At 43.0% G+C, this 13477-nt stretch overlaps 1 protein-coding gene across 2 annotated transcripts; it reads left to right on the top strand.

Moving 5' to 3' along the window:
• The first annotated feature begins 3859 nt into the window (after window positions 1–3859).
• On the top strand, window positions 3860–13136 carry LOC135532710 (zinc finger protein 239-like). 2 transcript variants are annotated; one of them, XR_010454385.1, is made up of 3 exons: window positions 3860–4438; window positions 8181–11058; window positions 11150–13136. XR_010454385.1 is itself a non-coding variant. In XM_064960180.1 (2 exons), the coding sequence occupies exons 1-2, from the start codon at window positions 4099–4101 to the stop codon at window positions 8753–8755; spliced, it is 915 nt and encodes a 304-aa protein (XP_064816252.1). In that variant the 5' UTR covers window positions 3860–4098; the 3' UTR covers window positions 8756–13136. The 2 variants fall into 2 exon arrangements, 1 of the variants encoding a protein (XP_064816252.1); XM_064960180.1 differs by having other exon boundaries at window positions 8181–13136.
• The last annotated feature ends 341 nt before the right edge of the window (window positions 13137–13477 follow it).

Below are 13477 nucleotides of genomic sequence, written 5' to 3'. Positions count from 1 at the left end.
TCTCTTTCTAGAAGGGAGGCCTTCACTGGTGCCCTGCCTTCTCTATCTAGAAGGGAGGCCTTCACTGGTGCCCTGCCTTCTCTATCTAGAAGGGAGGCCTTCACTGGTGCCCTGCCTTCTCTTTCTAGAAGGGAGGCCTTCACTGGTGCCCTGCCTTCTCTTTCTAGAAGGGAGGCCTTCACTGGTGCCCTGCCTTCTCTTTCTAGAAGGGAGGCCTTCACTGGTGCCCTGCCTACTCTATCTAGAAGGGAGGCCTTCACTGGTGCCCTGCCTTCTCTTTCTAGAAGGGAGGCCTTCACTGGTGCCCTGCCTTCTCTATCTAGAAGGGAGGCCTTCACTGGTGCCCTGCCTTCTCTATCTAGAAGGGAGGCCTTCCCTGGTGCCCTGCCTTCTCTATCTAGAAGCGAGGCCTTCCCTGGTGCCCTGCCTTTTCTATCTAGAAGGGAGGCCTTCACTGGTGCCCTGCCTTCTCTATCTAGAAGGGAGGCCTTCACTGGTGCCCTGCCTTCTCTATCTAGAAGCGAGGCCTTCACTTGTGCCCTGCCTTCTCTATCTAGAAGGGAGACCTTCACTGGTGCCCTGCCTTCTCTATCTAGAAGGGAGGCCTTCACTGATGACCTGCCTTCTCTATCTAGAAGGGAGGCCTTCACTTGTGCCCTGCCTTCTCTATCTAGAAGGGAGGGCTTCACTATCTGGAAGGGAGGGCTGGGTATGAGAGAGTGGCTGTATGAATGTTGATGAGAAGGTTGAGTATGAGAGAGTGGCTGTATGAATGTTGATGAGAGGGCTGAGTATGAGAGAGTGGCTGTATGAATGTTGATGAGAGGGCTGAGTATGAGAGAGTGGCTGTATGAATGTTGATGAGAGGGCTGAGTATAAGAGTGGCTGTATGAATGTTGATGAGAGGGCTGAGTATAAGAGTGGCTGATATGAATGTTGAATGTTGAGGGCTGAGTATGAGAGAGTGGCTGTATGAATGTTGATGTGTTTATCCTTCTATCTGGTGTATGACAGTTCTGTGATGTCATCGGGTATATGACTGAGTTCTGTGATGTCATTATCGGGTGTATGACATTCTAGTAAAACCTACCCTACTAGTAAAACCCTAGTAGACTAGCAGACCCTAGTAAAACCTACCCTACTAGTAAAACCTACCCTACTAGTAAAACCCTAGTAGACTAGCAGACCCTAGTAAAACCTACCCTACTAGTGAAAGACTAGTAGACTAGCAGACCCTAGTAAAACCTACCCTACTAGTGAAAGACTAGTAGACCCTAGTAAAACCTACCCTACTAGTGAAAGACTAGTAGACCCTAGTAAAACCTACCCTACTAGTAAAACCTACCCTACTAGTAAAACCCTAGTAGACTAGCAGACCCTAGTAAAACCTACCCTACTAGTGAAAGACTAGTAGACTAGCAGACCCTAGTAAAACCTACCCTACTAGTAAAACCCTAGTAGACTAGCAGACCCTAGTAAAACCTACCCTACTAGTGAAAGACTAGTAGACTAGCAGACCCTAGTAAAACCTACCCTACTAGTAAAACCCTAGTAGACTAGCAGACCCTAGTAAAACCTACCCTACTAGTGAAAGACTAGTAGACCCTAGTAAAACCTACCCTACTAGTGAAAGACTAGTAGACTAGCAGACCCTAGTAAAACCTACCCTACTGGTAAAACCCTAGTAGACTAGCAGACCCAAGTAAAACCTACCCTACTAGTGAAAGACTAGTAGACTAGTAGACCCTAGTAAAACCTACCCTACCAGTAAAACCTACCCTGCCAGTGAAACCCTAGTAGACTAGTAGACCCTAGTAAAACCTACCCTACCAGTAAAACCCTAGTAAAATTTTACATTTACATTTAAGTCAGTAAAACCCTTATAGTACAAATACCCTACCCTACCCTACTAGTGAAAGACTAGTAGACCCTGTTTATCCTTCTATCGGGTGTATGATTGAGTTCTGTGATGTTAACTGTATTTTTTTGTGAAGAATCAACAACAAGTGGGACACAATCATGAAGTGGAATGACATTTATTGGATATTTCAAACTTTTTTAACAAATCAAAAACTGAAAAATTGGGCGTGCAAAATTATTCAGCCCCCTTAAGTTAATACTTTGTAGCGCCACCTTTTGCTGCGATTACAGCTGTAAGTCGCTTGGGGTATGTCTCTATCAGTTTTGCACATCGAGAGACTGAAATTTTCCCCCATTCCTCCTTGCAAAACAGCTCGAGCTCATTGAGGTTGGATGGAGAGCATTTGTGAACAGCAGTTTTCAGTTCTTTCCACAGATTCTCGATTGGATTCAGGTCTGGACTTTGACCATTCTAACACCTGGATATGTTTATTTTTGAACCATTCCATTGTAGATTTTGCTTTATGTTTTGGATCATTGTCTTGTTGGAAGACAAATCTCCGTCCCAGTCTCAGGTCTTTTGCAGACTCCATCAGGCTTTCTTCCAGAATGGTCCTGTATTTGGCTCCATCCATCTTCCCATCAATTTTAACCATCTTCCCTGTCCCTGCTGAAGAAAAGCAGGCCCAAACCATGATGCTGCCACCACCATGTTTGACAGTGGGTGATGAGCTGTGTTGCTTTTACGCCAAACATAACGTTTTGCATTGTTGCCAAAAAGTTCGATTTTGGTTTCATCTGACCAGAGCACCTTCTTCCACATGTTTGGTGTGTCTCCCAGGTGGCGTGTGGCAAACTTTAAACAACACTTTTTATGGATATCTTTAAGAAATGGCTTTCTTCTTGCCACTCTTCCATAAAGGCCAGATTTGTGCAATATACGACTGATTGTTGTCCTATGGACAGAGTCTCCCACCTCAGCTGTAGATCTCTGCAGTTCATCCGGAGTGATCATGGGCCTCTTGGCTGCATCTCTGATCAGTCTTCTCCTTGTATGAGCTGAAAGTTTAGAGGGACGGCCAGGTCTTGGTAGATTTGCAGTGGTCTGATACTCCTTCCATTTCAATATTATCGCTTGCACAGTGCTCCTTGGGATGTTTAAAGCTTGGGAAATCATTTTGTATCCAAATCCGGCTTTAAACTTCTTCACAACAGTATCTCGGACCTGCCTGGTGTGTTCCTTGTTCTTCATGATGCTCTCTGCGCTTTTAACGGACCCCTGAGACTATCACAGTGCAGGTGCATTTATACGGAGCCTTGATTACACACAGGTGGATTGTATTTATCATCATTAGTCATTTAGGTCAACATTGGATCATTCAGAGATCCTCACTGAACTTCTGGAGAGAGTTTGCTGCACTGAAAGTAAAGGGGCTGAATAATTTTGCACACCCAATTTTTCCGTTTTTGATTTGTTAAAAGTTTGAAATATCCAAAAAATGTCGTTCCACTTCATGATTGTGTCCCACTTGTTGTTGATTCTTCACAAAAAAATACAGTTTTATATCTTTATGTTTGAAGCCTGAAATGTGGCAAAAGGTCGCAAAGTTCAAGGGGGCCGAATACTTTCGCAAGGCACTGTATATATATATGTATATATAAACTAAACTGTAAAAACCAACATTCCTTCTCTCGCTCCCTCTCATATATAGTGGAGCGAGTGAAGGAATGTTTTTTACAGTTTATTTTTCAGCAGAACACTGTACAAATGGCAGCAACATGCTGAACAGTACAACTGGCATTTGAGTATTACAATTGGCTAAATACAATAAACAACAGGTTTTGAAATGACTTGTTATGATATTTCATGCCAGAACAAACACAACGTTGGGAATATTTTCCTAAACTGCGTTACCCACTCCAGTCAGCAAATTCCGATATGCGTCTTTCAGGTGGCGCTTCTTGCGTGACGTATTAACTAGTGGACGGAACAGCTTCCTCAACAACAAAACGGCTGATTCAACCACCTCGGTAGCTTGCTTGCTAACATAAAACCGAAACATTTAAGCTCTGTAGATCATTGGGTTTGTATTAACTTCAGTGTTTTAAACATACTGTCTGCGTCTTTACTAGTTACTCCATTTAACATTTACGTTGTTAGTCAGCTAGCTGACTGGTTAAATTAGCCGAGCACTAGGCTAGTCGCTAAAGCTAACTAGCTAGTTAACATCCCCGACCATGAGTTCACTAAGCTACTCCCCACCTGCTAAAGAAGAGGTGGACTGCTGGACGGAGAAAGAAGCTCTCATGAAAGAGGAGAAGGAAGAGGAGGCTGTTACAGTTAAAAAGGAAGTCGAGTGTGAAGCTGTTACAGTGAAAGAAGAAGAAGAAGCTTTCGGAGTGAAAGAGGAGGAAGATAAACAAGAGAATGTCGTTTTTGTTGAGGAGGAGGAGAATATGACTATATTAGTAAAAGAAACGGAACAAGTTTTTGGAGTGAAGGAGGAGGGAGAGATTACTGTCACATTGGAGGAGGAAGCAGAAGAAGAAGAGAATAATGGAGATCTGATTAACAACAGTGAGTACTGTCTTAAACTGGGGCACAAACTATGTTGTTGAATCCATGTCTCTGAATATCTCTTTCTGTCGAACTAATGTCATTTTAAAGGATATTTCTACTGAAGTTATGGGTGATTCCAGTTTTATGGACATTACATTTTGTACGCAAATCAAAACTTTATTTATATTTATATTTCATTCTCAGTCAATCATATTTCATGGCTTTCAGAAAGCCCCCCCCCCCCCCCCCCCCATCACAGCTTTCCTCCAGTATTAGTTAAGATGATGTTAATGAAGCAATACAGGCCAAATTGAAGTGTCTTGAGTTTAGTTTAACTGTTCTGGAGTCTTGTAAAGTTAGGGGGTTGACTGGGACAGGCAATGTAACATTCGGATCATCTTGAAACTTTCTCTCGAAAGCTAACTTTCATCAAGGTTTTACATGGTCTATAATTGGTTTCTCTTTTCAGTATAATTTTTCAGCGTTCTGATATCATTAACATCCATAAGCAATTGGATTCTCTTCTTTTAATTTCAGTATATTTTCTGTTGTTTTAATAGAAAGATGATTTAAGGTGTTTATCAACAATCTGTCTATTTTCTACAAATGAAAGCCACTCCTAGTAGACCCTAGTAAAACCTACCCTACTAACAGCCCCAGTAAAGCCTACCCTACTAGTATAAAACCCTAGTAGAACCTACCCTACTAGTAACACCCTAGTAAAACCTATCCTACTAGTAAAACCCTAGTAAAACCTATCCTACTAGTAAAACCCTAGTAAAACCTACCCTACTAACAGCCCCAGTAAAGCCTACCCTACTAGTAACACCCTAGTAAAACCTACCCTACTAGTAAAACCTATCCTACTAGTAAAACCCTAGTAAAACCTACCCTACTAGTAAAACCCTAGTAAAACCTACCCTACTAGTAAAACCCTAGTAGACTAGCAGACCCTAGTAAAACCTACCCTACTAGTAGGCCCTAGTAAAACCTACCCTACTAGTAAAACCCTAGTAACCCTAGTACCTCCTACTAGTAAGACCCTAGTAAAACCTACCCCCTACTAGTAAAACCCTAGTAGACTAGCAGACCCTAGTAAAACCTACCCTACTGGTAAAACCCTAGTAAAAGACTAGTAAAAGACCCTAAAACCCCCTAGTACCTACTAGTAAAACCTACCTAGACTAGTAGACCCTAGTAAAACCTACCCTACTAGTAAAACCTAGTAGACTAGTAAAACCTACCCTACTAGTAAAACCCTAGTAAAACCTACCATACTAGTAAAAGACTAGCAGACCCTAGTAAAACCTACCCTACTAGTAAAACCCTAGTAGACTACCCTAGTAAAACCTACCCTACTAGTAAAAAAGACTAGCAGACCCTAGTAAAACCTACCCTACTAGTAAAACCCTAGTAGACTAGCAGACCCTAGTAAAACCTACCCTACTAGTAAAACCCTAGTAGACTAGCAGACCCTAGTAAAACCTACCCTACTAGTAAAACCCTAGTAGACCCTAGTAAAACCTACCCTACTAGTAAAACCGTAGTAGACCCTAGTAAAACCTACCCTGCTAGTAAAACCCTAGTAGACTAGTAGACCCGAGTAAAACCTACCATAATAGTAAAAGACTAGTAGACCCTAGTAAAACCTACCCTACTAGTAAAACCCTAGTAGACTAGTAGACCCATACTAGTAAAAGACTAGTAGAGTAAAACCTACCATACTAGTAAAAACTAGTAGGCCCTAGTAAAACCTACCCTACTAGGCCCTAGTAAAACCTACCCTACTAGTAAAACCTTAGTAAAACCTACCCTACTAGTAAAACCCTAGTAGACCAGAGTAAAACCTACCATACTAGTAAAAGACTAGTAGACCCAAGTAAAACCGACCCTAGTAAAACCTACCCTGCTAGTAAAACCCTAGTAGACTAGTAGACCCGAGTAAAACCTACCATACTAGTAAAAGACTAGTAGACCCTAGTAAAACCTACCCTACTAGTAAAACCCGAGTAAAACCTACCCTACTAGTAAAACCTACCCTACTAGTAAAACCTACCCTACTAGCAGACCCTAGTAAAACCTACCCTACTAGTAGGCCCTAGTAAAACCTACCCTACTTGTAAAAGCCTAGTCGACTAGTAGACCCTAGTAAAACCTACCCTACTAGTAAAACCCTAGTAGACTAGCAGACCCTAGTAAAACCTACCCTGCCAGTAAAACCCTAGTAGACTAGTAGATCCTAATAAAACCTACCCTACTAGTAAAACTCTAGTAGACCCTAGTAAAGCCTACCCTACTAGTGAAAGACTAGTAGACCCTAGTAAAACCTACCCTGCTAGTAAAACCCTAGCAGACCCTAGTAAAACCTACCCAACTAGTAAAACCCTAGTAGACTAGCAGACCCTAGTAAACGGGAGTGTCAATGTATATTGATCCTGGAAAAAACAAACTTCTTGATCACACCGATTAGCGTCATGGCGCCAAGATCCTCACAATGACCTCAAACAACATGGCTGTCCAATGCTTCACAATGACCTCAAACAACATGGCTGTCCAATGCGTCACAATGATCTCAAACAACATGGCTGCCCAATGCTTCACAATGATCTCAAACAACATGGCTGCCCAATGCTTCACAATGACCTCAAACAACATGGCTGCCCAATATCAGGACATTGGTACACCAGCTGCTTCATGTTTCTGTCCTCCTTCATAGCCAACTCAACATGAACGATTCACATCTTCATATCATGCTCTTCTTTTTAAATACATTAGTTTGTGCTCATGAAATTCCATGGCTCAGTTTCTCATGCATGCTCAGCCTCTGTCTTTGTGTCACTAACCTGGGTCAGAGGTCAATCTGCTGCAGATGTAGTTGGCTGACTTTCATCCTGTTAAGACAAGTCTCCTCCAAGTCTTAACCTCCAAGCTACGGTGATCATCTGCCTCTAGAAAAACATTACTGCATTAGAGAACATTATTTCTTCAAGAGTTGAGTTCACTACATATCTTGTTTATCATGAGAGTGCAAAAGGTGACTGAGAACATTGTAGATGTTCCCTGCAGTCCGGCACATGTTGAATGGAAGTGTCCTCTACCAATTGAGAATTGGAACGTTCCCCCATCTGAGCAGTCCTAATGGTCATGATTGGGGTTACCTTCCAGGGGTTGCTGGCTATCAAATGATCCCGGGTCAACAAGTCCCCCAGCCAGTGGCGTGTATTCATGGATGCCAAGGAAAGCCAGGACCCCCCCAAACAAATACCAATAAAAAAACAACCTACACAATTTATTTTGTAAATAAAGCAGCACTGAAATCTAGCAACACTGCACCAACTAACTTCCTGTCATCCATACTCTTGAACCAATCATTTGTCACCAACAAAACGTAACAATGGATCAAATGTATCCTATTACCGTAGATTTTTCAGACTTTTCTAGACCAGACTTGGTTTCCAGCTGTTGTACAGCTTTTGACGTTGTCATAGTGAATAACTTGACCTCAGGTTGAGGGATCTGATTTGGATTAAAAAACCCTTTTAAATAGGAAGACAGTTTTATCATGTGGAGGTTTCATTCAAGGTCGTATTCATTAGTGAAAAACGTAGCAAAATGTTTTGCATCGGAAAACAAAAACAAGCGTTTCTTATTGGACAAGTTCCGCTTCTCGTCCTTCTCCATTTCCCATCTGTTTTCATTTGTTTCTTGTGAATAAGATGCCAATATCTGTTACATGAAATACTTTGTTTGTCTTTGGCAGGAGAGAGACAAGACTCAGAGGAACCAGAGACGTCCAAACCAGCAAGACGACACCAGTGCTCCCAGTGTGAAAAGAGTTTTACCAAGTTCGGGAGCTTGAAAATACATAATAGAATACACACAGGAGAGAAGCCCTACCAATGCTCCCAGTGTGGAAAGCAGTTTACCCAGTTAGGGACCCTAAAATTGCATAATAGAATACACACAGGAGAGAAGCCTCACCAATGCTCCCAGTGTGGAAAGAGATGTTCACAGTTAAGTTCCCTGAAATCACATGAGAAAATACACACAGGAGATAAGCCTCACAAATGCTCTCAATGTGGCAATACTTTTAAGCGGTTAAGTAACCTGAAAGATCATGAAAGAGTGCACACTAGAAAAAAGCCTTATCAATGTTTCCATTGTGAAGAGAGTTTTGGCTGGTCAAGGCAACTGAAAGCGCATGAGAGAACACACACTGGAGAGAAGCCTTATCACCACTGCTCCCAGTGTGGAAAGAGTTTTACCCAGTTATGGAACCTGAAAGCACACAGGAGACAAGCCTCACAAATGCGCTCAATGTGGAAAAACTTTTAACCGGTTATATAACCTGAAAGTACATAAGAGAATACACACAGGGGAAAAGCCTTATCACTGCTCCCACTGTGGTAAGAGTTTTATCCTATCAAGGGCCCTGACAACTCATAAGAGGACACACACAGGAGAAAAGCCTTACCATTGCTCCCAGTGTGGAAAGAATTTCACTGACTCAAGTAACTGGAAAAAACATGAGCTAACACACTCTGTAAAGTAGCGTTTCCAGTGTTCTCGTTGTGAAAGGAGTTTTAAGAAGTTAGGGAAACTGAAGCAGCATGAGAAAATACACACTAGGGAGAAGCCTTTTTGAGCTGCTCCCACTGTGGAATGACATGTACCTGGTTAAGGCAACTGAAATGACATGAAAGAATCCACACGAGAGAGAAACCTTACCAATGCTGCTCCCACTGTGGAGAGAGATTTCACACAAACTTACAGTTCATGAGTTAACACACTGCTCCCACATTTGTCTAATTTTTGACTGAAAGTTGGTGCTTTTGTGGTTTTGTTTATGTCCTTATTGCCATATGAAATCAGATTGGAGAAATACATTTGTATGTTTTTTTTTATTTCCTGTTTTAGGGGGTAGGGTTGGATACAGGATATGAACCTGGTTTAGGGGTTGAATACAGGATTTGAACCTGGTTTAGTATTGGATACAGGATATGAACCTGGTTTAGGGGTTGGATACAGGATATGAACCTGGTTTAGGGGTTGGATACAGGATTTGAACCTGGTTTAGGGGTTGGATACAGGATATGAACCTGGTTTAGGGGTTGGATACAGGATATGAACCTGGTTTAGTATTGGATACAGGATTTGAACCTGGTTTAGTATTGGATACAGGATATGAACCTGGTTTAGTATTGGATACAGGATATGAACCTGGTTTAGTATTGGATAAATAGGCCCGAAGTTAAGAAATGGGAACTTACTGAGGAGGACTACTCCAGAGAAAGGAACCAAAGGAAGAGGTGTACCGAAAGAAAGTCAGTAAGCGAGAGCATGGAGAGGGTACAGGAGTAGCAGTAACCAAATTAAAAAGCTTCACTCATAGACACAGGCAAGAAACGCAGCAGGACAGAAAGACAAAGGATCAGAGGCCCAGGACAGCCACCTTTGGGGGAGGGAACATCTCCAAGCTAATAGACGGGGAGATGGCAGAAAGGGTTAGGAAAGAACTACTGTTGGATGCCGGAGCAAGGAGGACAGGGCCCACGGGGAAGAAAGAGTGGCGCCCCATATGGGCACTACAAGCAGTAGAAAAAGCAGAAGTGAGAGAGAAGGAAAGACCAGGCAGACAGAGAGACAGGGGAGTAGGGAACCCGCCTAACTGGGAGAAGATGGATCAACTCTCCAGGGCAGTGATGAGATGCGAGGAAGCAGCAGGAGATCTAAGGAGGGAGTTAAAATATGTAGGGGATCAGTGGGTTAAGATATTAGGACCCAGCAGAAAGGACAAGAAGAGGGGAAGGAAGGGCAATAAGAAATTGCTAACCCCATTGTCCCCTGATTCTAGGAAAGATATGTGAGAGAAGAATCAGAGGGAGACCAAAGTAGTGACCTTCGGGTAATTATAGGAGAGTGGAGCATGGAGTACATGGGGGAATATGTGAAACATTGGCATATATTCGATAAACCGGACCTACACAATTGTTGTGAAGGACACATGTTAAGCTGGACAACAACTGACCACCTGGTAAAGGTAGACACTGGCATGGAGAGGGAGAGACTTAGATTGCCTGGTAAAGGTAGAGACTGGCATGGAGAGGGAGAGACTTAGATTGCCTGGTAAAGGTAGACACTGGCATGGAGAGGGAGAGACTTAGATTGCCTGGTAAAGGTAGACACTGGCATGGAGAGGGAGAGACTTAGATTGCCTGGTAAAGGTAGAGGCTGGCATGGAGAGGGAGAGACTTAGATTGCCTGGTAAAGGTAGAGGCTGGCATGGAGAGGGAGAGACTTAGATTGCCTGGTAAAGGTAGAGGCTGGCATGGAGAGGGAGTGACTTAGATTGCCTGGTAAAGGTAGACACTGGCATGGAGAGGGAGAGACTTAGATTGCCTGGTAAAGGTAGAGGCTGGCATGGAGAGGGAGAGACTTAGATTGCCTGGTAAAGGTAGACACTGGCATGGAGAGGGAGAGACTTAGATTGCCTGGTAAAGGTAGAGACTGGCATGGAGAGGGAGAGACTTAGATTGCCTGGTAAAGGTAGAGACTGGCATGGAGAGGGAGAGACTTAGATTGCCTGGTAAAGGTAGAGGCTGGCATGGAGAGGGAGAGACTTAGAATGCCTGGTAAAGGTAGAGGCTGGCATGGAGAGGGAGAGACTGAGAAAGTACGTGCCTAGATTGGCTGGCATGGAGAGGGAGAGACTTAAATTTCCTGGTAAAGGTAGAGGCCTAAAACGAGGTTGGTAGTAAAGACAGGGACAACTGATGGGGAAGAAGCCAGACTAAGAATAGTGGACTTAGGACAAGAGAGTGGGATAAAGACTCAGGTCGGATAAGAACGATAAGGACTAAATAAATGAAATATATTACACAGGATGGACCCAAAAGAACGGATTCATGGAGCCCTCGGTGCACCGGGTGTGACAGGGGCACCTATGGAGAGTTGACTTTGGCAGTCAGCCTCGGGGACTAAAATAACAAGTCACTTTTGTAAGCATTGCTTCTGCAACATGACCTGTCATAGAGATAAGGGCACATGGTATCGGGAGGAAGAAGAGGAAGCTTGGCCCTTTGAAAGCACATTTACGCAGCTTATGCTAGGAGGTAGAATAGTAGCTGAAGGGCTTACCAGAGACTGGAGGTTTGTAAACAGACAGGACCAGTATGGGATGGTACAGGCACAGGATGGGAAGGCTCTAGCAATAAAATATTTAGGCCCAGCAACGAGGAAAAGAGTCAAGGGAAGGTCTGATCTTGGAGAGGGTGTGGCAAAAGGCAAAAAAGATCAGACCTTCTCTCAGTGGCTGGTCCAGTTCCAGGGCCACATTTATGGGCTCTAAGGCCATCTGTTGACTGGGGGATAAAAGAAGAAGTTGCCACAACAGCAGGTGACCAGCAGAGGGAGCCAAATGCATGGGAAATACAAGTACTGGGAATTAAACAAGAACCAACCGACAGTGAGACTGAGGAGGAGTGGTATGAACCGACCTACCAAGACAACGCCCCAACGGATGAATACCTATGGGCATCAGTGCTGAAGGAACTAACATTGGACTAAGTGCTACTTAATACGTAATGTAATGGCACACTGTGTTGCGTTAGATTGCACTCCCAAACATCTTCCCCCAAACTGAGTGTCTAAAAGAGGTATAAAAGGAGGAGAGATCAGTGCCAAGGCATGATCCTCTACCCATATGATTTGGACATCATAGAGAATCATCAGACCAGGTAAATTACTTTCACTATACTCTGTTTGTATTGACTACTTTGATCTCAAGGCGCGAGCAAACTATTGACTGGTATATCTTAAAGAATTGTGTTGTACACTGGAATCTCACACCTTACAAAAAGAATAAGTGAACAAGTTTGTGTACGAGAGGACTTCACCCCTCAACAGCGCGAGGAGAAACCTTGATAGCAACAACGTTCCATCTTTGGTGTGTCAGTAACAATCGCAGTTTGGCAAGATTGGAAAAAGCCCAGAAATAGTTAAAGCCTCGTAGTAGCCAAGAGTCGACAAAAGGAAATCAATATCTAAACAGTAGGCAGTAAAAACCATAGGAAATTCAGACTAAATAAGAAGATTATAGTGGTATAAACAGCAGAGGCCAAAATATTACTACTCTTATGGAGACCAGTGGAAGGACCAAGGGAATAGAGCTGCAAGGTAAATATATGGGTGTTTGCTTTGTTTAAAGAGTCATAAATCAAATCAAATGTATTTGTCACATACTTACTACCCTCTCCACTACTGTTCCATCGATGTGGATAGGGGGGTGTTCCCTCTGCTGTTTCCTGAAGTCCACAAGTGTGTTAAGCTTCTTACCTTTGCAAATATTACTTGGCATAGTATAGCACATTAAGGATTGATTGAGCATTATTGATATATTAGGAAACTGTAGAACCATTGAATTGTAATAACGTGTATAAGACAAAAAAACAGAGTGACTTAATAAAAGCTTGAAACTTTGACAAAGAGGCCAGATTAACGATCTGGAGAGCAAACGCCTTTGACACTCTCACTGAACAGAAAGTGACCCTGGTTATAGGTTAAAGTGATTGCACTAAAGAATATTTCATTGTGGGGACAATAATATATCTTTGGAAAAGTCAAATACATATAGCAATACTAGTTTCCCAGTGACGACTAGCTGACGAGCATAATAACTAACAGAAGAAGAAGAGTTATTAGGTATTGATATATAAGAGAAGACCCAAGGTAAGGGAGTATAGGAAGAGTCTATAAACATAAAGTACTCATCTATCCAAGGCCCCGTACCCGACCGGCAAATAAGGGAGTAACAACGTGAACGAAGGAACAAACCCAACTCACGCGAAGGGCCATTACGAATACATAGAAGAGTTGGTAGGGCCGCACTGCAAGGCGCTTGTTACACCGAAGTGACAAAAATCCTAAAGTACTCTGCCCAGCCAGAGGACGGGATAGAGACCTATGCTGCAGGCGACGGGCAAAAGTCAGCACCGTGACACTTCTCCCTGTGTGTATTCTCTCATTAGACTTCCTAACATGTTCAAACTCTTTCCACAA

Source organism: Oncorhynchus masou, chromosome 5 (assembly GCF_036934945.1).
Source record: "Oncorhynchus masou masou isolate Uvic2021 chromosome 5, UVic_Omas_1.1, whole genome shotgun sequence".
Lineage (NCBI taxonomy): Eukaryota > Metazoa > Chordata > Actinopteri > Salmoniformes > Salmonidae > Oncorhynchus > Oncorhynchus masou.
The sequence above is the reverse complement of the archived record's forward strand: the minus strand, read 5'-3'. Positions and strand labels throughout refer to the sequence as shown.